The 25,962-nt window shown below is 41.3% G+C and overlaps 2 protein-coding genes across 11 annotated transcripts in view; one reads left to right on the forward strand and one right to left on the reverse strand.

Moving 5' to 3' along the window:
- Positions 1–1,744: 1,744 nt before the first annotated feature.
- On the forward strand, positions 1,745–25,891 carry LOC139406713 (proteoglycan 4-like). Of its 4 annotated transcripts, XM_071149665.1 has the most exons (15): positions 1,745–2,228; positions 2,356–2,444; positions 3,996–4,112; positions 4,492–4,614; positions 6,905–6,985; positions 8,078–8,146; positions 8,246–8,344; positions 8,390–8,662; positions 8,918–9,649; positions 10,125–10,211; positions 14,730–14,866; positions 14,998–15,154; positions 17,783–17,890; positions 18,375–18,503; positions 25,272–25,891. In XM_071149665.1, the coding sequence occupies exons 2-15, from the start codon at positions 2,381–2,383 to the stop codon at positions 25,388–25,390; spliced, it is 2,295 nt and encodes a 764-aa protein (XP_071005766.1). In that variant the 5' UTR covers positions 1,745–2,228; positions 2,356–2,380; the 3' UTR covers positions 25,391–25,891. The 4 variants fall into 4 exon arrangements, with proteins under 4 accessions (XP_071005766.1, XP_071005765.1, XP_071005768.1 ...); XM_071149664.1 differs by having other exon boundaries at positions 2,095–2,228; positions 8,246–8,662; XM_071149667.1 differs by lacking the exon at positions 8,078–8,146 and having other exon boundaries at positions 2,108–2,228.
- Positions 25,554–25,962, reverse strand: part of LOC139406712 (nucleoprotein TPR-like) — a 38,168-nt gene continuing 37,759 nt past the window's right edge. For all 7 annotated transcript variants that reach the window (XM_071149660.1, XM_071149662.1, XM_071149658.1 and 4 more), the window contains exon 49: positions 25,554–25,732. In XM_071149660.1, the coding sequence (XP_071005761.1) occupies positions 25,680–25,732 (53 nt within the window). In that variant the 3' untranslated portion in view covers positions 25,554–25,679. The remainder of the gene's footprint in view (positions 25,733–25,962) is intronic.

The raw sequence follows: 25,962 nt of genomic DNA on the forward strand, positions 1-25,962 counted from the left end.
TCCAGTTAGAATCAGGAATTCCCCAGGGTAGCTGTTTAGGCCCCTTGCTTTTTTCAATTTTTACTAACAACATGCCACTGACTTTGAGTAAAGCCAGAGTGTCTATGTATGTGGATGACTCAACACTATACATATCAGCTACTATCGTGACTGAAATGACTGCAACACTCAACAAAGAGCTGCAGTTAGTTTCAGAGTGGGTGGCAAGGAATAAGTTAGCACCAAATATTTCTAAAGCTAAAAGCATTGTATTTGTAACAAAACACTCACTAAACCCTAAAACACAAAATCTTGTAGTAAATAATGTGGAAATTGAGCAAGTTGAGATGACTAAACTGCTTTGAGTAACCCTAGATTGTAAACTGTCATAGTCAAAATATAATGATGCAGTAGTAGCTAAGATGGGGAGAAGTCTGTCTATAATAAAGCAATGCTGTGCCTTCTTAACAACATTATCAAAAAAGCAGGTCCTACAGGCCCTAGTTTTGTCGCACCTTGACTACTGTTCAGTTGTGTGGTCAGGTGCCACAAAAAAGGACTTAGGAAAATTGCAATTGGCTCAGAACAGGGCAGCACGGCTGGCCCTTGGATGTACACAGAGAGCTAATATGAATAATATGCCTGTCAATCTCTACTGGCTGAAAGTGGAGGAGAGATTGACTTCATCACTACTTTTATTTATGAGAGTTATTGACATGTTGAATGCACTGAGCTGTCTGTCTAAACTACTGGCACACAGCTCGGACACCCATGCATACCCCACAAGACATGCCACAAGAGGTCTCTTCACAGTCCCAAAGTCCAAAACAGACTATGGGAGGCACACAGTAGTACATAGAGCCATGATTACATGGAACTCTATTCCATATCAAGTAACTGACGCAAGCAGTAAAATTAGATAAAGAAAACAGATTAAAAAAACACCTTATGGAACAGCGGGGACTGTGAAGCAACACAAACATTGGCACAGACACACACACACACACACACACACACACACACACACACACACACACACACACACACACATATTTGACATCATCTCAGTTGTTTGTGTTGTGCCTGCCATCAGTTGAGAAACAGCATTCTCTTGTCGTGTTGGCTGATATGAATAACATTGAAATGTCCTCTTTCAAATGGTACCACAAAGATGATTGGAGGTCCACACATCAGAGAATGTTGACTTGAGTTGGAATATCCATTGTTTTAAATTAATCTGTCAATCTCCCAAAACCTATTGAAATCATAGAAAATCATAGAAATATGGTCATTATAAAATACATTCCCATTCGTGTTGACATTCGACAGTGGGTGGAATTAAATTGAATTAAAATGTCAATGGTGTTACCAGCTAAATTGCAGTCTCTGAAGGGATAGGTCCTTTCTATGAATTATATTTCTATGATTGAAATGGCACCCACCCTGCATTAAAGAGTATGGTATGTCTCATCTGATGGCAGACACAACACAAAAACTTCAGACAATGTAAAATAGGGTCTATGCTACAACATATGTGAAAATGAGACAAATCTGAGTTCATACGTTTTCATATTTTTGACTTTATCATTGTGTTTGTACTGTTACCCCTTTTTCTCCCCAATTGGTAGTTAAAATCTTGTCCCATCACTGCAACGCCCCTAGGGACTCAGGAAAGGCGAAGGTCAAGAACCATGCGTCCTCCGAAACACGACCCTGCCAAGCCACACTACCTGCTTAATCCGGAAGCCAGTCGCACCAATGTGTCAGAGGAAACCCCATCCAGCTGGCGACCGAAGTCAGTTTGCAGGCGCCCGGCCCACCATAAGGAGTTGCTAGAGCGCGATGGGACAAGGAAATCCCGGCCGGCCAAACCCCCCCCTTACCCGGGCCAATTGTGTGCCGCCTCATGGGTCTCCCGGTCACAGCCAGCTGTGACACAGCCTGGAATCGAACCCGGGTCTGTAGTGACACCACTCTGGAGGATAGATTATTGACATTTAAAGGGGTAATCGGCAGATGCTACATACATTTTTGGAGTTATAAATTAATGATATGTACCCATTGATTCTTGAAGAATATAACTTATAATTGCCTCATGAGTCCTACTGTCCTACCACACCAGGACCCAAAATATAAGGGGGGGATTCCTATCAGACACGAAACCGGCAGCCAGCCTCTCTCCCATTCCTTATAAAAGCAGACACAGTGCAGGACTCCGCTAGATCTGGACAGAGGGTTACTCTTTCAAGGTACAATGAGACTTTTCACTCTCAAGTAACTGTTGTACATAGATTATATGCATTCTAATGGAATAGAAATGAACTGAGTTGGGATGTTTTTTCTTCTCTCATTTCTGTCTGATATGCTACTGCTCAGGTTGAAACAGAGGACACCTGTGAAGATGACTCCATCAGTTTTCTTTGCTCTTCTGCTGGCTTGTGCTCTCCCATTCAATTCTGCTCAGTGTGAGTATTTGTAATCACTGCGTATGTAAATTGCTTTGATTCAGCTCCTTGTGTGTGTGTTTCTGGGTTTTATTCTAAATAGTTTTAATGTCAGTTAGAGATAAGGATGCATGTTGTCACTCTCTTGATTTAAATTACCATGAGTGTACTGAACTGCTTTCCGGGAAGGTAAAACAGATTGTGTGTACTGCTTGCCCACTCTCTGATTTCTATTGACTTATTAACAAATTATTAACTAGAGACGGAAAAAGTGTATTCTGGCTCTATAATGTATGATTCAGCCATTATCTTGTCAGTGTTACAAGTAGTGCTGAGCAATTAACTGAAAAGTCTGTCATATTTTATTTTTTAAACAACTAATTGACGACATCGGTTCAATTATTTGAATTCCATTGAAAGAAATGTTTATGTGAGCTTGATGTGCAGTGATGTGCAGTGAACTTGATGTGACTATTAATCAGCTTCTTGATATACTAAACCTGTCAGGTGGATGGATTATCTTGGCAAAGGAGAAATGCTCACTAACAGGGATGTAAACAAATTTGTGCACAAAATTTGAGAGAAATTAGCTTTTTGTGTGTATGGAACATTTCTGGGATATTTTATTTCAGCTCATGAAACATGGGACCAATGTTGCTTTTATATTGTTGTTCAGTATAGTTTAGCGCAGAAAACATGGTAATTACCTACAGTGACCATAATCCATTGCGTGTCCCTCTTAATCTTGTCTGGTCTGTGCTGAGCAAGACATGGAGACTGAGAGAGGAGAGAACACAGGATCGAGAGGGATAGAAAGCAGTTACTTCGCAAGCCTGAAGAATACATGATTTAGTGATTGATAGTTGGTATTCAGTGGTCATAAAAGTATGTCTTATTTACTTTGAAGAACTACTTCAATTGCATGTACTTCAGCTCTGTATGAGACGATGACTTGGAATTAAATAATAAAGTCATCAAATATAACAAATATTTTATTAAAGTAATGTGAGTAAATTATTGTTAATAAGTGATAAACAGTAATGGGTAGTCACTATCATCATGGGACTTTTATTAATTGTTTTACTCTGTGTTGTTACATCATTCAACCCACATAATGCATAGTACATTTAATATTTAAAAAAATATATAAAGAAATTGAAACCGAAACTGAACCGACCTCATAAAGCACTAATCACTCAGCACTAGTGACAAGTTCTGTGACAAATGTGACAAGGCCTTATTGTTGGAATGATATTGATACTGCTGTCATAGCTGGTGACTTGTGACATATCTCCATGACTGTGTGTGTGCTGGGCCAAGGTCAAGGTTTCCCAAACTCGGTCATGCCTCCCCCCCATCCCCCCGGGAGCATGTTTTTGATTTTTTCCTAGCACTACACAGCTGATTCAAATAATCAAAGATGAATAATGAGTAGGTTATTTGAATCAGCTGTGTAGCGCTACGGCAAAAAAACAAAACGTGTATCCAGGGAAAGGACAGAGTTTTGGAAACCGTGTGCTAGGCTACTGAATGACTCTAAATATACATGATGTTGTTGTCTTTTCTGTATAGCAAGCTGCAATGGGCAATGTGGAGGAGAGTATAACAGGGGTTACACGTGCCAGTGTGATTATGACTGTCTCACTCACAATGAGTGCTGTATTGACTACGAATCCCAGTGCACCACCAGTAAGGACTTTTCTTATCTATTTACTGTATTAGTGTTGTCCGAGTTTCCCAAACTGGGTCTTGGGCCCCCCAAGGGATGAACGTTTAGGTTTTTGCCCTAGCACTACACAGCTCATTCAAATAACCAAAGTGTGATGATGAGCTGCTTATTTGAATCAGCTGTGTAGTGCTATGGCAAAAGCCAAAATGTGCACCCCTTGGGGTCTGCAGTACCGAGTTTGGGAAACCCTGTATTATCACAAATGATCCATGAGAGTGCTTGACATGTCATTTATTCAGATGATAAAGATCCACATGTACATACAGGTATTATGCATGTGTTATAATAGCACAACCAGGACTGGTGTGATAATGGATGTACTGTATGTCTGGGTACCAGGTGACTCGTGTAAAGGGCGGTGTGGTGAATCCTTTAAGAGGGGAAGGCTGTGCGACTGTGATCCTGACTGTGCACGGTACAAAAAGTGTTGCCCAGACTACGACAGCCAGTGTGGCATAGAAGGTTAGTAAAATGTCCACGACATCTAAAATAGTCTTGTGAAGTAAAGCACACCATTGTCTCATTTTGAGGCACATTCCAATTATAAAAGTGAGGGGGGACAAAAATGCAATTTCAGAATGTAGCGGGACATGTCCCCCCCATCCCCAGTAAAAGTTGCGCCTTTGATTTCATGTATGAAATAATATGTATGACATTAAGTAATGAATGAAATAATGTCTGGTACATGATAGTATGACATATGACAATAAAGATAGGCATGCTGGCACTATGCATTCAGTGCATTCAGAAAGTATTCAGAACCCTTCTCTTTGTCCACATTTTGGATTAAATAGAAAATGTCAATCTACTCACAATAACCCATAATGAAAAAGTGAAAACAGTTTTTTTTTTAATGTATACAGGCTCGAGCCATTTTGGGTATGACGCTACAAGATTGAAATACCTTATTTACATAAGTATTCAGACCCTTTGCTATGAGACTTCGAAATTGAGCCCAGGTGCATCCTGTTTCCATTCATCACCCTTGAGATGCTTCTACAACTTGATTGGAGTCCACCTGTGGTAAATTCAATTGATTGGACATGATTTGGAAAGGCACACACCTGTCTATGTAAGGTTCCACCGTTGACAGTGCATGTCAGAGCAAAAAACAAGCCATTAGGTCGAAGGAATTGTTCGTAGAGCTCTGAGACAGGATTATGTTGAGACACAGATCTGGGAAAGGGTACCAAAAAATGTCTGCAGCATTGAAGATCCTTAAGAACACAACGAAATCCATCATTCTTAAATGGAAAAAGTTTGAAATCACCAAGACTCTTCCTAGAGATGGCCGCCCGGCCAAACTGAGCAATCGGGGGAGAAAAGCCTTGGTCAGGGAGGTGACCAAGAATCCGATGGTCACTCTGACAGAGATCCAGAGTTCCTCTGTGGAGATGGGAGAACCTTCCAGAAGGACAACCATCTCTGCATCACTCCACCAATCAGGCCTTTAGGTTACTGTTGCCAGATGGAAGCCACTCCTCAGTAAAAGGCACATGACAACCCGCTTGGAGTTTGCTAAAAGGCACCTAAAGACTCTCAGACCATGAGAAACAAGATTCTGGTCTAATGAAACCAAGATTGAACACTTTGGCCTGAATTCCAAACGTCATGTCTGGAGGGAACCTGGTACCATCCGTACGGTGAAGCATGATGGTGGCAGCATCATGTTGTGGAGATGTTTTTCAGCGGCAAGGACTGGGAGACTAGTCAGGATCGAGGGAAATATGAACGGAGCAAAGTACAGAGAGATCCTTGATGAAAACCTCCTCCAGAGTGCTCAGGACCTCAGACTGGGGCGAAGGTTCACCTTCCAACAGGACAACGACCCTAACCACACAGCCAAGACAACTCAGGAGTGGCTTCGGGACAAGTGTCTGAATGCTCTTGAATGGCCCAGCCAGAGCCCGGACTTGAACCCGATCCAACATCTCTGGAGAGACCTGAAAATAGCTATGCAGCAATGCTCCCCATCCAACCTGACAGAGCTTGAGAGGATCTGCAGAGAAGAATGGGAGAAACTCCCCAAATACAGGTGTTCCAAGCTGGTAGTGTCATACTCAAGAAGACTCAAGGCTGTAATTGCTGCCAAAGGTGCTTCAACAAAGTACTGAGTAAAGGGTCTGAATACTTATGTAAATGTGATATCTCAGGTTTTTTATTTCTAAAATTTTTAAAATCCTGTTTTTGCTTTGTCATTTTGGGGTATTGTGTGTAGATTGATGAGGGAGAATTTTTTTAAAAATCAATTTTAGGATAAGTCTGTAACAAAATGTGGAAAAAGTAAAGTGGTCTGAAAGCATCCCAAATAGGCATGTTAATGTTAAACTCATATAGTAGCCTGCATCAGTTTGTTTTGACTATTTTCTCTTTTAATAATTATTACAGACACCAAAAAAAAAACAGGCAGCACAACAACACTGAAGACTAGCTCATGCAATAACATAAATGATGACTAATCAACAGGTATAGCGTTGATTTAAAGATAGGCATGCAGTATATTCATATTAATATGCATGTTAAAATGCAGAAGCCCGTCAGTTCATCTCAACTATTTTCTGTTTTAGTTCAAGACCAGCCAGTACAACAACACCGATGACTAGCTCATGCGATAACGTAATCGATAACAAACCAAAAGGTATATTTCATAAAGCAATAGTTATTATAAACAATAGATTTTAGATCATTATTATAGGAAAGGTAGTTGCTTTTGGATACTCTTTACTCATTTAGTACTTGATTGACACACCAGAGCCAGAACCAGAGCCTCCCCAGATCCAACCAACTGAGGAGCCAGAGATGACTCCCAATCCACAGGTGGAACTAAGTGAAGGTCAGTACTTTCAGAACAACCTTTCTGAGGAGATGGACAACCAACACTTTAGTCTTAAATAAGAATGAAAATGTATTATTCACCAGTATCCACTCAGCCCAACATCTTCCAACACCAAAGTCAAAACACTCCCTGTAATAATAGTGTAATATTGTCTAACAAAAAATACAGATATTTTGAACTTTTCTTGACCAACAAAGCACTTGGTAGAGAGTGTGACTCCCAGATGTTTTGGATAGCCTGTCACACTGCTGCAGTTCTCTCTGGCTGTGACTTGAGCTGGAGCCCGGCGGCCAAGTCTCCCCAGATGTGTCACGGCCCTACCGGCCAAGAGAAACAAAGGGAAATTATGTCATTATACACTGAACCAAAATATAAATGCAACATGCAACAATTTCAAAGAGTTAACGTTCATATAAGGAAATCAATTGAAATAAATTCATTAGGTCCTAATCTATGGATTTCACGTGACTGAGAATACAGATATGCATCTGTTGGTCACAGATACCTTAAAAAAATGTTGGGACATGGATCAGAAAACCAGTCAGTATCTGCTGTGACCACCATTTGCCTCATGCAGTATGACACATCTCTTTCGCATAGGGTTGATTAGGCTGTTGATTGTGGCCTGTGGAATGTTGTCCCACTCCTTTTCAATGGTGGTGCGAAATTGCTTAATGTTGGCGGAAACTGGAACATGCTGTCATACCCGTCGATCCAGAGCATACTCAATGGGTGACATGTCTGATGAGTATACAGGCCATGGAAGAACTGGGACATTTTCAGCTCCCAGAAATTGTGTACAGATCCTTGTGACATGGGGCCGTGTATTATCATACTGAAACTTGAGGTGTTGGCACGACAGTGGGCCTCAGGATGCCATTACTGTATCTCGATAAAATGCCATTGTGTTCTTTGTCCATAGTTTATCTGGTGGACTGTTTGGTTTAAGACATGCCAGGATGAACTAGAACAACAGGAACATTTACTTGTGTAATAAATAGAGTTGTGTAATAATTACAAATGCCCCATATAACTCAACCCCAGGGAATATATCAAAGTTATTTAAAAAACGATCTAATTAATTTCCAGATTTGTCAGACGACCAGCCTATGCCATTGTTCACCCCAGAACCAGAACTCCAGGATGAACAGGAAGATGGTGATAGAAACATTAAGATATTTTCTCATCATAGCTACTCATATGTACATTTTAATGATTCAAAATGTACATACATTTTGCCATTATTCCCTTCCACAGATGTGAAGGGTGAGACCTGGCCAGATCTTCCTGTTCCCTCTCCTGATACTGGGTCAGAGGATCCAGAGGCAAGCCCTTACCCAGAGGACCCTGAAGCTGGTCTGGTGGGTCCAGAGGTGACCGCTAACCCAAATGACCCTGAAGAAACCCCTGTCTCAGAGAGCACCAGCGGGTCAGAGTTCTCACCAACTGAGCCAGCCTCTTCAGACCCCTTAGACCCCACGCTTAACACTAACCCCCAACCCACAGATACAGAGGATGACCCTGAGAAAGAGGCCATTTTAAAGGGGGACTACACACCCTTCCCCGAGGAATTGGATACAGAAGCAACACCAGGCTCGGAAGGAACCCCACCAGCAGCCAACCCCAACCCCTCTACTGCCGAACCAGCCAATGAGACCCACGCTGAGGCAACAGGTAACGAATTCAATTCAATCTTTATTGTCACAACAGGGAAATTCATTGTACAGTTAGGAGCTTACAGTTTATATGTATAGCATTATATATTGGCACAGTGCGGGAAATGATAGCCAAGCCATCTCTCACATACCAACATTTGAGAGATAGTCCTATCTCACTGTTCCTAGAAATTGTATTGGATAAGATGTTTCACAATTATTTTGAGTCATCTGGATTCAAATCTGACACTGACACAAATCTCATGTGTTCCAGACTCCAGTGATCCTGAGGGACAGCCTTATTCCAGCAGCAGCCCATCTGCAGCCGACCCAACACTCCCTAGGGCCACCTCTGAGCCCACCCCCGCCTCCCCAGTTTCCCCTCAGTCCTCCGACCAGGCTTCCCCGAGCTCAGAGCCCCAGCCCGGGCCTACTCCTGCAGAGGACACCCCTGAACTCATACCTGAAGGACCGAGTGAATTAGACCCTGAAGGTCAGGAGGCAGAATCTAAGAACACAGTGCCAGATGAATCTGAACCCACACCCTCGAACCTACAGGATCCCAATGTGGCCTCCGAGGCACCAGCATCTGAGAGTGGTCCCGAGTCCAAACCTGGTAGAGGGGCCACCCCAAATAATTTTAATGACAACAGTGTCCCCCAGACTGGAGATCTGGCTACGCGTCTCACAATAGACGCAGCGGGACAAGAGGAAGGAGATGAGGCAGCACCAGAGGAGACCACAAGCAACTCCACGAAGCTCACTCCCGCCCCCACTCCCGCCCCCACTCCCGCCCTCACTCCCGCCCCCACTCCCGCCCCCACTCCCGCCCCCACTCCCGTCCCCGTCCCCGTCCCCACCACCAAACCAACCCAAAACAAACTCGCTGAGAAAATCAAGCCTAGTAAACCCACAGAGAAACCTAAGCCCAAATCCACCCAGCCAAACACCCTCACGGATATCAACCAAGCTCTGGGCACAGACAACTCCAGGGACTACCAAGCAGGTAAGCTTAGACCTTGCTTTGCCTTACTTTAATACCATTGCAAAGAAACTCAGTCAATGTTGTAGAGCACTTATTACTAATGGTAAAAGCTATTGCTGGGTAGATTCGCCAGCCCTACTTTTCTTATAGGTGGCACTGAGATGTATTACTTCTCTTGGATGAAAAGAGCTTCCTCCTGTCAAGTGTAGCTGCACTATATTAACTGTCAAAGGTGACCGTTTTCCCAGAGCCTAACAAGTCAGTCCAGCAGTTTCTGTAGTTTGGAAAAAAATACTCCTTCACAGAGCAAACAGAAAAATAATTGACATTAAAGTTGTGTGTGCTGTTCAGTAAAAGTTCTTGGGAGAAACACATTAGCCAGTTGACACATGGTCAGACACATGCAATTGTTCTGATTCACTTAACACATTCTCCATGTTGTTTTTCTTATTAGTCCTCACATGTGGCTCCTTTTAAACGTGGCTTTTTCCTCCAGATGAACACAACGACACCAACATCTGCAGCGGTCGCCCTGTTGGTGCGGTCACTACGCTGAGGAACGGGACCGTGGTGGTTTTCAGAGGTCAGTGCCAGACCAAATCAAAATCAAATCAAATTTTATGTCACACACGCCGAATACAACCGGTGTAGACCTTACCGTGAAATGCTTACTTACAAGACCTTAACCAACAATGTAGCTTTAAGAAAAATAAGAGTTATGAAAATATTTACTAAATTAACTAAAGTAAAAATATATAAATATAAAAATAACAATAACAATAACTAGCTTATATACAGGGGGTACCTGTACCGAGTCAATGTGCTGGGCTACAGGTTAGTCGAGGTAATTGAGGGAATATGTACAGTAATAGTCAAAAGTTTGGACACACCTACTCATTCAAGGGTTTTTCTTTATTTTTACTATTTTCTACATTGAAGAATAATATTGAAGACATCAAAACTATGAAATAACACATATGGAATCAGGTAGTAACCAGAAAAGTTTAGCCACCATTTGCCTTGATGACAGCTTTGCACACTTTTTACATTCTCTCAACCAGCTTCATGAGGTAGTCACCTGGAATGTGTTTCAATTAACAGGTGTGCCTTGTTAAGAGTTCATTTGTGGAATTTATTTCCTTCTAAATCCGTTTGATCCCATCAGTTGTGTTGTGTATCAATCCATTTCATTAGACTCCTTGTCGTGCCAAACTGCCTGACCCTTTTCAGGTTAAAAACGTAGACTGTAGTTCAGACTTAAAACACTAAAATGACAAGAGTAACTCCTGAGCTTAAATGTGTTTATCAACAATATAGTTTATATTCAAAACCGGGATTTCTGTATTTTAATTCTTTAAATATGGTATACAAAAGATACAGAGGCCCTTATTTGGTAAAAGACTAAGTCCATAGTATGGCAAGAACAGCTCAAATAAGCAAAGAAAAACGACAGTCCAAATTACTAGTCAATTCGATAAATTTCAAGAACTTTTCAAGTTTCTTCAAGTGCAGTCGCAAAAACCATCAAGCGCTACGATGAAACTGGATCTCATGAGGACCGCCACAGGAAAAGAGGCCCAGAGTTACCTCTGCTACAGAAGATAAGTTCATTAGAGTTATCTGCACCCAAGATTGCAGCCCAAATAAATGCTTCACAGAGTTTAAGTAACAGACACATCTCAACATCAACTGTTCAGAAGAGGCTGCATGAATCAAGCCTTCATGGTCGAATTCATGCAAAGAAACCACTACTAAAGGACCAATAATAATAAGAGACTTGCTAGGGCCAAGAAACAAGAGCAATGGACATTAGCCCGGTGGAAATCTGATGTGCCCAATGTGAGATTTCTGATGCCAATCACTGTGTCTTTGTGAGACGCATAGTAGGAAATCGGATGTTCTCCAGATGTGTAGTTCCCACCGTGAAGCATGGAGGAGAAGATGAGATGGTGTGGGGCTGCTTTGCTGGTGACACTGTCAGTGATTTATTTTGAAGGCACACTTAACCAGGATGGCTACCATAGCATTCTGCAGCGATACGCCATCCCATCTGGTTTGCGCTTAGTGGGACTATCATTTGTTTTCAACAGGACAATAACCCAACACCTCTCCAGGCTTTGTAAGGGCTATTTGACCAAGAAGGAGAACAGCCAACAACTGCTCAGCATATGTGGGAACTCCTTCAAGACTGTTGGAAAAGCATTCCAGGCAAAGCTGTTTGAGAGAATGCCAAAAGTCTGTCATCAAGGTAAATGGTGGCTACTTTGAAGAATCTCAAATATAAAATATATTTTTTGGTTACTATATGATTAGATATGTGTTATTTTATAGTTTTGATGCCTTCACTAATATTCTACTATATAGAAAATAGTAAAAAATAAAGGAAAACCCTTGAATGAGTAGGTGTTTCCAAACCTTTGACTGGTACTGGACATGTAGGTAGAGGTAAAGTGAATATGCATAGATAATAAACAGCGAGATTTGATTAGCTATTCAGCAGTCTTATGGCTTGGGAGTAGAAGCTGTTAAGAAGCCTTTTGGACCTAGACTTGGCACACTGGTACCGCTTGCTGTGCGGTAGCAGAGAGAACAGTCAATGACTAGGGTGGCTGGAGCCTTTGGAAATGTTCAGGCCCTTTTCTGACACCGCCTGGTATAGAGGTCCTGGATGGCAGGAAACTTAGCCCCAGTGATGTAGTGGGCTGTATGCACTACCCTCTGTAGCGTCTTGCGGATGGGGGCCAAGCAGTTGCCATACCAGGCAGTGATGGAACCAGTCAGGATGCTCTGTAAAATAATTTTGAGGATCTGAGGACCCATGCCAGTCTTTTCAATCTCCTGAGGGGGAATAGGCGTTGTCGTCCCCTCTTCACAACTGTCTTGGTGTGTTTGGACCGTGATAGTTTGTTCGTGATGTGGACGCCAAGGAACTTGAAGCTCTCAACCTACTCCACTACAGCCCCGTCAATGAGAATGGGGGCATGCTCTGCCCTCGTTTTCCTGTAGTCCACGATCATCTCCTTTGTTTTGATCACATTGAAGGAGAGGTTGTTGTCCTGGCACCACACTGCCAGGTGTGAGAGCAAAATTGCGAGATAATTATTATAATAATTATTATTATAATACCTTTATTGCATCAAATGGTTGTTTTATGAAACATAATAAGGGTTTGTTAGAACGCTCATCTCTGTGTGTTCTACTGAGGATGGGCCTCTGGAAGATTTATGATGTCTGTGGTGATACCGCATTCCAGAGCATGAGTTAATGTTTCTGTTCTATATCAGGGAGAGATGGTATCAGGGAGAGATGGCTCCAGTATGGGGTTGGGGGGCCAGGCTCATCTCTATACAATGAGTTATCATGTTTTTACAGCAGATACTGTCTGCTGTGAATTTTAAGTATCTTTCATACAAATCTTAACCTTGTGACCCATTCCATGCATCTTTTGTGTGTCATGTAAACTGAAAGAGATTGGACTTTGCCATAAAATGCTGTGGCTCAAACCAGCTCCATCGGTGATCACCTCCAGGGGTGATTACCGACCAGCTCCATTACTGCAGTAATTAAATAATAACGTTTGATTGTTTTGAAGAAATCTTAAAAGTCTCTCCTTTTGATTACAATCAATTCCACCACACAGGTCTCTGACCTCCTCCCTATAGGCTGTCTCATTGTCGGTGATCAGGGCCTACCACCATTGTGTCTTCGGCAAACTTAATAATAGTGTTGGAGTCGTGTTTGGCCACGCAGTCATGGGTGAACAGGGAGTACAGGAGGGGACTAAGCACACACCTCTGAGTGACCCCATGTTGAGGATCAGCGTGGCAGATGTTGTTGCCTACCCTTACCACCTGGGGACGGCCCGTCAGGAAGTCCAGGATCCAGTTGCAGAGGGAGGTGTTTAGTCCTAGGGTCCTTAGCTTAGTGATGAGCTTTGATGGCACTATGGTGTTGAATGCTGAGCTGTAGTCAATGAACAGCATTCTCACGTAGGTGTTCCTTTTGTACACGTGGTAAAGGGCAGTGCAGTAGAGATTGTGTCATCTGTGAATCTGTTGGGGCAGTATGCAAATTGGAGTGTGTCTAGGTTTCTGGGAAAATGGTGTTGATGTGAGCCATGACCAGCCTTTCAAAGCACTTCATGGCTACAGACGTGAATGCTATGGGTCGATAGTCATTTAGGCAGGTTACCTTAGTGTTCCTGGGCACAGGGACTATGGTGATCTACTTGAACATGTTGGTATTACAGACTCGTCAGGGACAGGTTGAAAATGTCAGTAAAGACACTTGCCAGTAGGTCAGCGCGTGCTCTGAGTACACGTCCTGGTTATCCATCTGGTCCTGCAGCCTTGTGAATGTTGACCTGTTTAAAGGTCTTACTCACATCGGCTACAGAGAGCGTGAACGGCTTGGTGTAGATAATTAAGTCTATGTGCCAAACACACCAGATGTTGGGTTTTTCCCTCTCAGACGGCACCCTGAATATTCAATGATGCAAAGAAATTGTGAGTAGACTGTCCTTCAGCTCTTATTTGCTTTCTATAGATGTGACATTTTGATTGTTTTTCAACCCAAGAGAATGTTCTAAATTGAGACATGAGGGTATAGAGAGTTAACTAAAGTTTATTAAAACAACACCATGTATTAAATAGACCAGGACATTTTGAATCTGGACCTTGAAACCAGTTCCATAGCACTGATGATTTCCACTCTTCCCCTCTAATGAAGGACTGATTTAGACCTGGGACACCAGGTGGGTGCAATTCATTATCAGGTATAACAGATAACTAGCATTACCCCAGACCTCCAGGCTCACAATTTAATGCCCCCAATATAGACTATAGAGCAGGGGTATTCAACTCTTACCTTACAAGATCTGAAGCGAGCCTGCTGGTTTTCTGTTGTACCTGATAATTAATTGCACACACCTGGTGTCCCAGGTCTAAATCAGTCCCTGATTAGAGGGGAGCAATGAAAAAAATGCAATGGATCTGGCTTTGCGGTCCAGAGTTGAGTTTGAAGGCTATAGAGGATACATTGAGGATAAAAAGTGATTGAAGACAAGATGCAGATGCAAGTACCAGTGTTGCTTCCCTTGTAGGACACTATTTCTGGGTCATGGATAGTAACAGGATGGCTGGACCTGCCCATCGGATAACAGACGTGTGGGGAGTCCCTTCTCCCATTGACACCGTCTTCACCCGCTGCAACTGCCAGGGCAAGACATACTTCTTCAAGGTACAGTACACCTTGTGACTATCCTAAGCCTATTGTGTGCTATAAGACTTCTATACCACATTAAGTGGAGGTGACACACAGAACAAAACAAATATATATATATATTAATGTGTGTGCTGTCCCCTCCGCAGGGTGCTAACTACTGGAGGTTTGAGAACAGCATGATGGACATGGGCTTCCCCAAGCTGATCAGTGTAGGCTTCAATGGGCTGCAAGGTCAGATTACGGCTGCCCTGTCGGTGCCTGAGTACCACAAGAGGAAAGAGTCTGTCTACTTCTTCAAGAGAGGTGACTGATATCTATAGCCAAACTACTTCAGTGGAGGCTGCTGTGGAGAGGGCGGCTCATAATAATGTCTGGAACGGAGCAAATGGAATGGCATCAAACACATAGAAACCATGTGTTTGGTGTATTTGATACCATTCCACTGATTCCACTCCAGCCATTACCACAAGCCCGTCCTTCCCAATTAAGGTGCCACCAACCTCCTACGCACTACTTACACACTACTAGCCCATTATGTAAGGGATAATCAATGAGGGACTATGCGTTCTATGGAAAATCAAGAGCAACGTGAAAGGTGTGTTAGCGGAGTGGAACTAACCTTCCACGAACTTGCATTATTTTCCAGAGAACGCATACAGCTCCGAGTTGATTATCCCTTTCATACCAAGGCTATAATTAGGCAATAAGGCCGAGGGGTTGTGGTATATGGACAATATGCCATGGCTAAGGACTGTTCTTAAGCACAGTGCAACGTGGGGTGCCTGGATAGTTGTGATATATTGGCCATATACCACAAACCCCAAGGTGCCTTAATGCTATTATAAACTGGTTACCATCATAATTAGAACAGTAAAATCAAATGTATTTATATAGACCTTCTTACATCAGCTGATATCTCAAAGTGCTGTAGAGAAACCCAGCCTAAAACCCCAAACAGCAAGCAATGCAGGTGTAGAAGCACGGTGGTTAAGAAAAGCTCCCTAGAATGGCCAAAACCTAGGAAGAAACCTAGAGAGGAACCAGGCTATGAATGGTGGCCAGTCCCCTTCTGGCTGTGCCGGGTGGAGATTATAACAGAACATGGCCAAGATGTTCAAATGTTCATAAATGACCAGCATGGTCAAATAATAATAATCACAATAGTTGTCGAGGGTGCAACAAGTCAGCACCTCCTGCTGTCTCTAGAGAGTTGAAAACAGTAGGTCTGGGACAGGTAGCACGTCCGGTGAACAGGTCAGGGTTTCATAGCCGCAGGCAGAACAGTTGAACCTGGAGTAGCAGCACGGCCAGGTGGATTGGGGACAGCAAGGAGACATCATGCCAGGTAGTCCTGAGGCATGGTCCTAGGGCTCAGGTCCTCCGAGAGAGAGAGAGAAAGAAAGAGAGAATTAGAGAGCGCATACTTAAATTCACACAGGACACCGGATATGACAGATATAACAGACTGACCCTAGCCCCCCGACACATAAACTACTGCAGCATAAACACTGGAGGCTGAGACAGGATGGGTCAGGAGACACTGTGGCCCCATCCGATGAGACCCCCGGACAGGGCCAAACAGGCAGGACATAACCCCACCCACTTTGCCAAAGCACAGCCCCCACAGCACTAGAGGGATATCTTCAACCACCAACTTACCATTCTGAGACAAGGCCAAGTATAGCCCACAAAGATCTCTGCCACGACACAACCCAAGGGGGAGGCCAACCCAGATAAAATGTTTTGTAAAACCCGTGGTATATGGTCTGCTATGCCATGGCTGTCTGCCAGTCAGCATTCAGGACTCAAACCACCCAGTTTATAATTTAACACATATGCTGCTAGAAATGTGTTCATTTGGCGGTAGAAGTGTGTTCAACTATGGTAGTTTATAATATTAATAAGGCGCCTCAGGGGTTTGTGGTATATGACCAATATACCAATGCTAACGGCTGAATCCAGGCACTCCGGTTGCATCGTGAAAAAAAGAACAGCCCTTAGCCGTGGTGTATTGGCCATATACCACACCCCCTCAGACCTTATTGCTTAATTATACCATTACATTGTTTCTCATTGGCTTGAAGGGCATGCTAGAGCATGCATTATTTCTGTATCATGCATGGTATATCAGACCGGTAGAATTCAATGTTCTATTTTGAGCGGCTTTTGAAAGCAAAAGTCAAATTGAAAACATTATTAGCATTGTTGAATTCGATGTTTGGTTAGCTAAACTAGAAAGTCTGTTTGTTTGGTTGCCTTGGCAACTACTGTAGCTATCTAGTAAACTTGCTAGTAGCTACTTCAGTGGATGTTGAACACATTTATACATACAAATGAACACATTTCTTGCGGAAAATGTGTTAAATTATAGCCATGGTTTAAAAGGGATAATCAACTAGGGCCTCTATGCTTTCTCTGGAAAAGAATCCAACTCGGTGGAAGGTAAATTCACACCTTCCACATTGTTCATTATTTTCCAGAGAACACATAGCCCATTGTTTATTTAATCAATAAGGCACGAGGGTGTGTGGTTCGCGGAGTGCCTGGACACAGCCCTTAGCCATGGTATATTGGCCATATGCCATAAACCCCTGAGGTGCCTTATTGTTATTATAAACTGGTTACCAACGTAATTAGAGCAGTAAAAATATTTCAAAAAAAATATTATAAATATACAAATATTTTTTGTCCTACCCCGCGGTATACGGTCTGCTATACCACGGCTGTCAGCCAATCAGTATTCAGGGCTCGAACCACCCAGTTTTTAATATCCCTTAACCCCTGATATGATAAATACATGAGATTATGTTTTATTGCTAATGCCAGTGATAACAGATTTACTTAGGTATAACATAACATAAACAAGCATGCTCATGCCATCTGTAGTATCCTGAGTTAGCATGTCTAATATCTGTATCATTGTCTATTCAGGTGGCTTGGTGCAGAAGTATTCCTACCAGTCTGGCACCAGCCCTACATGTAACAGGAAGGCCCACAACTCTGTTTATACCGTACACAACCGCATTGCCAGACAAGCAGGTAATGAGCCGCCCACATTTTGACCTTTTCAGTCCTTTCACTGAACATTTTGTCAGACTGAAGTAGTGGTGAAAACATGAGGAACTGTTCAGGTTTTAGGTAAGGTTATATTTGAGTTGAGGCACATTTTATCTATAAAGATGACTCACAGAGAGAGAGATGCTGCTCGGAAGGGGAGAGAGATGAAAGAACGAGAAAGAGAGGGAACAAGGTCCACTGTATGTAAACAGGTAATTCAGGGAAAACAAGCAGAACAGATTGTGTGGGTGCAGAATCAGATCGTAGTGTAGTGTCACAACACAATGTTTTTAATGAGTAACTAAAAGTAAACGGACAGACTGCAATGACGTACAATTCAATCCATGACATTTTACTTCAACAATCAGACTCCTAGACCATAAACTCTCAATTTCAAACATCACACCATCATCAATAATATTGATGATTTGTCAATCTCTAAACTGAACTGTGTCTCTCCTCTCAGTGTCTCTGCTGGGACAGGAGATCAACATCCGTCTGACCTGGAGAGGCTTCCCCTCCACCGTGACCTCCGCCGTGTCCATCCCCACCCACAGGAAACCTGAGGGATACAACTACTACCTCCTCTCACGCTGTAAGTATTTAGCCCAGATACAAAATCATATTTAAAAAAATTATAAATTATAATTATAATTATATTTAAATTATTAACAATACAAAACATACAAATGACAGCATCATACAAACATCAACTACATCACACCTGCCCAGACCCGCTAGCACCCCCCCAGTTCTTTTTAAATCTTGGTTCCAGTAGTTTACATTTTTTTCTAAGAGATTGTTAGTTGGAAAGGCAAGGTTTTGTATAGCTTAACTATCATATGAATATCCTTTTCTGACTCAAATAGGATTCCCTCAAGATTTTTCTCATCTCCAAAATATTTCAAATCAACTTTTTGTGATATAAAATGTTTAAGTTGCATATATTTGAAAATATCTACATTGGTCAATCCAAAATTGCTTTTTAAAGCTGTCATGGGAAAAAAAAAAAATCTAATTACCAAGTCATTTACTATGCATTTAGTTTTCCATGTGGACCAATTTATTGTGAATTCTGAAAAGCTATCTAAGGATTGTTCCATAAGGATGTGTTTTGAGGGAGTTATATTGGTTCTTGTAGAATACGTTTCATTTTCTTCCATATTGTTATAGTTTTCTTAACTATGAAGTTATTCATGTTCACAGCCTTATCCTTTGAAAATAGACAGGTAAAAAAATTCTGAGGATGAGCATGCGCATCATCAAATCAAATGTTATTTGTCACATGCGCCAAATACAACAGGTGTAGACTTTACCGTGAAATGCTTACTTACACTTCTTTAACCAACAATGCAGTTTTGAGGAAAAATAAGAGTTAAGAAAATATTTACAAAATAAAGAAAAGTTTTAAAAAGTAACACAATAACTAGGCTATATGCAGGGGCTACCGGTACTGAGTCAATGTGCAGGGGTACAGGTTATTCAAGGTAATATTTACATGTAGGTAGGTGTAAAGTGACTATGCATAGATAAACTTTGAGTAGCAGCAGCGTAAATAAAGGTGGGGGGTCAATACAAAACAGTCCAGGTAGCCATTTGATGAACTGTTCAACAGTCTTATGGATTGGGGGTAGAAGCTGTTAAGGAGCCTTTTGGACCTAGACTTGGCACTCCGCTACCGCTCATCTTGGTGCTCCGGTACCGGCATCTTCAAGATGTACCCATTGTTACCATTTATTGCATTTAACTATACTGAACAAAAATATAAATGCAACGACTTTACTGAGTCACAGTTCATGTAAGAAATCAGTCAAATAAAATAAATTCATTAGGCCCTAATCCATGGATTTCACATGACTGGGCAGGGGCACAGCCACGGGTGGGCCTGGAAGGGCATAGGCCCACCCACTGGGGAGCTGGCCCAGCCAATCAGAATACATTTTTCCCCACAAAAGGGCTTTATTGCAGACAGAAATACTCCTGTTTCATTAGCTGTCCGGGTGGCTGGTCTCAGACGATACCCCAGGTGAAGAAACTGGATGTGGAGGTCCTGGGCTGGCATGGTTACATGTGGTCTGTGGTTGTGAGGCCGGTTGGACGTACTGCCAAATTCTCTAAAACGACGTTGGAGGCGGCTTAGGTATTACAAATTCTCTGGCAACAGCTCTGGTGGACATTTCTGCAGTCAGCATGCCAATTGCACACTCCCTCAACTTGAGACATCTGTCACATTTGTGTTGTGACAAAACTGCACATTTAAGAGTGGGCTTGTATTGTCCCCAGCACAAGGTATACCTTTGTAATGATCTTGCTGTTTAATCAGCTTCTTGATATACTCCACCTGTCAGGTGGATGGGTTATCTTGGCAAAGGAGAAATGCTCACTAACAGGGATGTAAACAAATGTGCACATCATTTGAGAGAAATAAGCGTTTTGTGCGTATGGACAATATCTGTGAACTTTTATTTCAGCTCATGAAACATTGGATCAACACTCTATAGTTTATATTTTTGTTCAGTGTATATATATATATATATCACAAGTAAAACCCTTGGGAAGCAATTTGATACAATTCCAAGCCTGGAAGGTTAAAACCACCCTCAATTTGACATCTTCCTTTTTTAAAGTCTCTTTGACTGACTATACTATTTTAAAGAACGTCTTCGTTGGGATAATTGGTATTACTGAAAATAAATACAAAAACTTTGGAAGCCATGCCATTCTGTCATATTTAAAGAGGGGCTGGGTTGGACAGGACAATGCTGCCACCTACAGCAGGTGTCAGCAGGTGTCATCATCCTGATAAATAAGGACAACATTTTCCCTAAAACCCAGCACAGGGACCAATAAGGCCATATTCCAATGTTGAATTGTACCTTGCATGGTGAAAAATACACATTGATATCATTGTATATCCCACCAGGGGCATATCTGGTGTTTGTAGATCGAATTCAAGCTATACTATATCATATCCAGACAGGAACAACAATTTAGCAGGTGACCTAAATCATACATTCAATAAAATCGCCAGACGTAGTAATAAACAAGGCAAATTTAGGTAGCCTCCAAATAGGCTGAAAAAAAATGCATCTTTACAAATATTTTTCAGGACAACTGGAGATTACTACTCCCAACTACAAAAGACTATTCCTTTTTTTTCTCAAAGTAAGAAAAGCTATACAAGAATCGACTACATTAATTTCCAAAAATGCACTCAACAATTTACTGGATTTAAAAAAAATGTATGATATAGTGATATCGGATCATTCACTGGTATCATGCTTAATTACATCAATAGAAGATACACTTAGTGACAGAATTTGGAGAAATGTATTAAATACGTCAACGAAAAAATAAAAACCTTAACCATTACAAATGCAGACAGAGGATAGAGAAAAGCCAACCCCAATTTAATCTGGGATGCCTTTAAAGCGTACATTAGAGGAATGATCATCTAAATTAAAGCTAAATCTGATTTAGAAAATACAATTTAAGAAAAATGTATCACGATCTTAGAAAAAGCCCATAAAAAAAATATTTACAAGGTAAAGAAGAAAATAAAATGTCTGAATGTAAACAGGAATTACGATATTTTACTTTTGGAGAGAGCCAACAATTACAGGTTAATCTCAAATAAAGCATATTACTTAATGGCAAATAAACCTGGTAAATATCTCACAGCTCTCACAAAAACGAAAACATGGTAAACCAGTTATAATTTTAAAAGATACACATTTGGTAATTAGAAATATTGTGATTAATTACCATTTTAAAAGCTCTCTGAAAATCTATATAAATCAGAATTAAACAGTTGGATGAATCCTATAGCCGTCTTAGACTCAACAACCCTGAACCAATTATCAGCAGTCAAAAAATAATCACTAAAAACAGAGATCAAAAAGTAAATATTAGATACTTTTCAAACATTCGCGCTGAGAACAGCACCTGGAATGGATGACTTTCCCATTGACTTCTATTCATTATTTTGGGACAAAGTTTGTCCCTCAATCCAGTACTCACTAGTTTCATGTATCAAACAGATATTTCAGTTATATTAAAGCCAGGAAAATCTGGAGTCAACTACTGATTATAGACCCATAAATGTAATAAATTGTGGCAAAATAAGCTTAAGCAATAGAATGGTAAAAGTCTTCCCAGACTTGATACATATCAAACAGGGTTTATTAAAAATACAAGAACATTTCAGTTTAATACAATGCACAAAAAACAAGCTATAGATTTATCAATAATTGCTGTATGCCAAAAGGGCTTTCTATTAAAACTTTGGAATCTTTAAACTTTCCAGCTGAAATAATACATTTTATAAAAACATATAAAAATGTCCCAAAGCAAACATATACACATAATACATTATCTGATGCAATGTCTTTAGAAAGTGGCACAAGACAGGGATGTGTCTCCCCCCCCCCCCCCCCCTCCCCTCCCCTGTTTGCACTGAGATTGAACCGCTTGCAGAAAGAATTAGACAGGACTCAAAAGTAAAAGGTATCGGTAAACATGAATTTAAACTTAACTTATTTGCAGAGAATCTCCTGAAATACAGTTGAAGTTGGAAGTTTACATACACCTTAGCCAAATACATTTAAACTCAGTTTTTCACAATTCCTGACACTCAATCCTAGTAAAAATACAGTCTTAGGTCAGTTAGGATCACCACTTTATTTTAAGAAAGTGAAATGTCAGAATAATAGTAGAGATAATTATTTATTTCAGCCTTTACTTCTTTCATCACATTCCCAGTGGGTCAGAAGTTTACATACACTCAATTTGTATTTGGTAGCATTGCTCTTAAATTGTTTAACTTGGGTCAAACGTTTTGGGTAGCCTTCCACAAGCTTCCCACAATAAATTGGGTGAATTTTGGCCCATTCCTACTAACAGAGCTGGTGTAACGGAGTCAGGTTTGTAGGCCTCCTTGCTCACACACGCTTTTTCACTTCTGCCCACAAAAGTTCTATAGGATTGAGGTCAGGGCTTTGTGATGGCCACTCCAATACCTTGACTTTGTTGTCCTTAAGCCATTTTGCCACAACTTTGGAAGCAAGACCATATTGCGACCAAGCTTTAACTTCCTGGATGATGTCTTGAGATGTTGTTTCAATATATCCACATAATTTCCCTCCCTCATGATGCCATCTATTTTGTGAAGTGCACCAGTCCATCCTGCAGCAAAGCAAAGTAAACTTCCAACTTCAACTGTACCTGACCAATATTTTTTTTTTTACTCTTTACGCGGAAAACACCGAAATAACTCAAGCTCACAGTCATTAAGTGGGCCACAAAAAAATAAATACTTAGGATGCTTAATAAGTGACAAATATATAAAATAACTTTATTCCATTACTGAATATGAAAACAGATGTTTTCAATCTTCCCATAAATCTTATAGGTAGCATAGACCTCTACAAAATCATATTTTTTGTGGACCAAATCAAAGCCTGTAGTCTTTCTTTGATGATTTAATTCAATGTCACTACTTTAACTTATTATTTTAAGACTAGTTTGCAGGAAAACCCTGCACTGATCTGTCTGCTGTAAAAATCCATTCCTAGATTATACCTTAGAGATGACGGTGTGTGACACCTCTGAGCCCCATATATGTCTGGGTGGGGTGGATCACAAGCTGCATTTAGACCGGCAGCTCAATTTGGATATATACATTGGGGCAAAAAAGTATTTAGTCAGACACCAATTGTGCAAGTTCTCCCACTTAACAAGATGAGAGAGGCCTGTAATTTTCATCATAGGTACACTTCAACTATGACATACAAAATGAGAAGAAAAAAAATCCAGAATATCACATTGTAGGATTTTTAATGAATTTATTTGCAAATTATGGTGGAAAATAAGTATTTGGTCAATAACAAAAGTTTCTCAATACTTTGTTATATACCCTTTGTTGGCAATGACCGAGGTCAAACGTTTTCTGTAAGTCTTCACAAGGTTTTCACACACTGTTGCTGGTATTTTGGCCCATTCCTCCATGCAGATATCCTCTAGAGCAGTGATCTTTTGGGGCTGTTGCTGGGCAACACGGACCAAAGATTTTCTATGGGGGTTGAGATCTGGAGACTGGCTAGGCCTCCAGTGGGTTATATTTTGGTTTCATCTGACCATATGACATTCTCCCAATCTTCTTCTGGATCATCCAAATGCTCTCTAGCAAACTTCAGACGGGCCTGGACATGTACTGGCTTAAGCAGGGGGACACGTCTGGCACTGCAGGATTTGAGTCCCTGGCGGCGTAGTGTGTTACTGATGGTAGGCTTTGTTACTTTGGTCCCAGCTCTCTGTAGGTCATTCACTAGGTCCCCCCATGTGGTTCTGGGATTTTTGCTCACCGTTCTTGTGATCATTTTGACACCACGGGGTGAGATCTTGCGTGGAGCCCCAGATCAAGGGAGATTATCAGTGGTCTTGTATGTCTTCCATTTCCTAATAATTGCTCCCACAGTTGATTTCTTCAAACTAAGCTGCTTACCTATTGCAGATTCAGTCTTCCCAGCCTGGTGCAGGTCTACAATTTTGTTTCTGGTGTCCTTTGACAGCTCTTTGGTCTTGGCCATAGTGGAGTTTGGAGTGTGACTGTTTGAGGTTGTGGACAGGTGTCTTTTATACTGATAACAAGTTCAAACAGGTGCCATTAATACAGGTAACGAGTGGAGGACAGTGTGAGAGCCAGAAATCTTGCTTGTTTGTAGGTGACCAAATACTAATTTGCAAATAAATTCATTAAAAATCCTACAATGTGATTTTCTGGATTTTTTCCCCTCATTTTCTGTCATAGTTGAAGTGTACATATGATGAAAATTACAGGCTTCTCTCATCTTTTTAAGTGGGAGAACTTGCACAATTGGTGGCTGACTAAATATTTTTTTGCCCCACTGTATACATTTTTTTCCTTCCTTGTTTTTTTGACCAATCAGATCAGCTCTGAAAAAGATCTGGCATGATTAGTCAAAATAATTGGTCTGTCTGACTAACTGGAGCAAGAGGGAGGGGATGGTGGAGTTAAGATGATCGGTCTGCTGGCACAGCATGGTTAGGTCCTGATCCCGTCATAGGTTGTCAACAGCAGCTGACCTTCCTAACTCTGAGTAGGGATGTATTTCTATCCGTCTGGTTATTGTCACTAAAAAAACAAAACATGAGGCTCAGGGTCTGCTGTGGCCAATTAAGAGGCCTTCCACATGCCATGTTTTTCTGACAAAACATGGTTCATGGTTGGTGGTTTTCAGTCAGTTATACATTTAGCATGGTTCAAGTCAAAACAAGTAAACTCTGCAATGACATCAAGTGAGCCCATATTTTCCGCAAATCACTCTCCCCTCTTGTCTTTCAGCCAAATACTACAACGTCAATATGAGAGATGAACGGCCTTTCATAGCTACTCCCCCCGTGAGCGCCACTCCCCAGAAGAACTCAGCCAAAGACTTTTTAAACTGTCCAAAGGAAGTCTGAGAAAAAACATCCAGGAATATCAAAAACCGATTGAGTCACACAAACTTTATTATTCATAAAAACCAACACCACAATGCTTTTGTAAGCGGAGTCCTTGCTAACTTTAAGTATAAAAAACATGATTAATCATAACAATGAAATTATCTGTGATCATCATGACTAGAACCGATTCTAAAACGCGATATGTCATTTCGATTAATGGTGACCGCGGGTGTTCTCTTTGGAACCATGGTGACCAATCTTGTAGTGTCATGGCGATGATGTCAGGGCAGGAGCTCTGATTGGTTGTTCATCTGGCGAATCTCCTCCCTGTCCCAGTTACACCCCGTGATGGCAACGTCCCTGGTTCCATCAAAAGACACATACTGATGAGACAACGGTCTGCTTTACCAATGTAAAAACAAATCACATTATATAATATATAATGCAAAGACAATGCTAATGTAACAATTTTACATTAAATGTTTTAGCTTGTGACTATTAAAATTGCTTTAACATCAACAATGGATGTGGACATGTTTAATATACGTGGTATTAAGAGCTGTGTACAGTATAAATGTGTGTGTTATCTA

This window comes from Oncorhynchus clarkii, chromosome 4, assembly GCF_045791955.1.
Source record: "Oncorhynchus clarkii lewisi isolate Uvic-CL-2024 chromosome 4, UVic_Ocla_1.0, whole genome shotgun sequence".
NCBI lineage: Eukaryota > Metazoa > Chordata > Actinopteri > Salmoniformes > Salmonidae > Oncorhynchus > Oncorhynchus clarkii.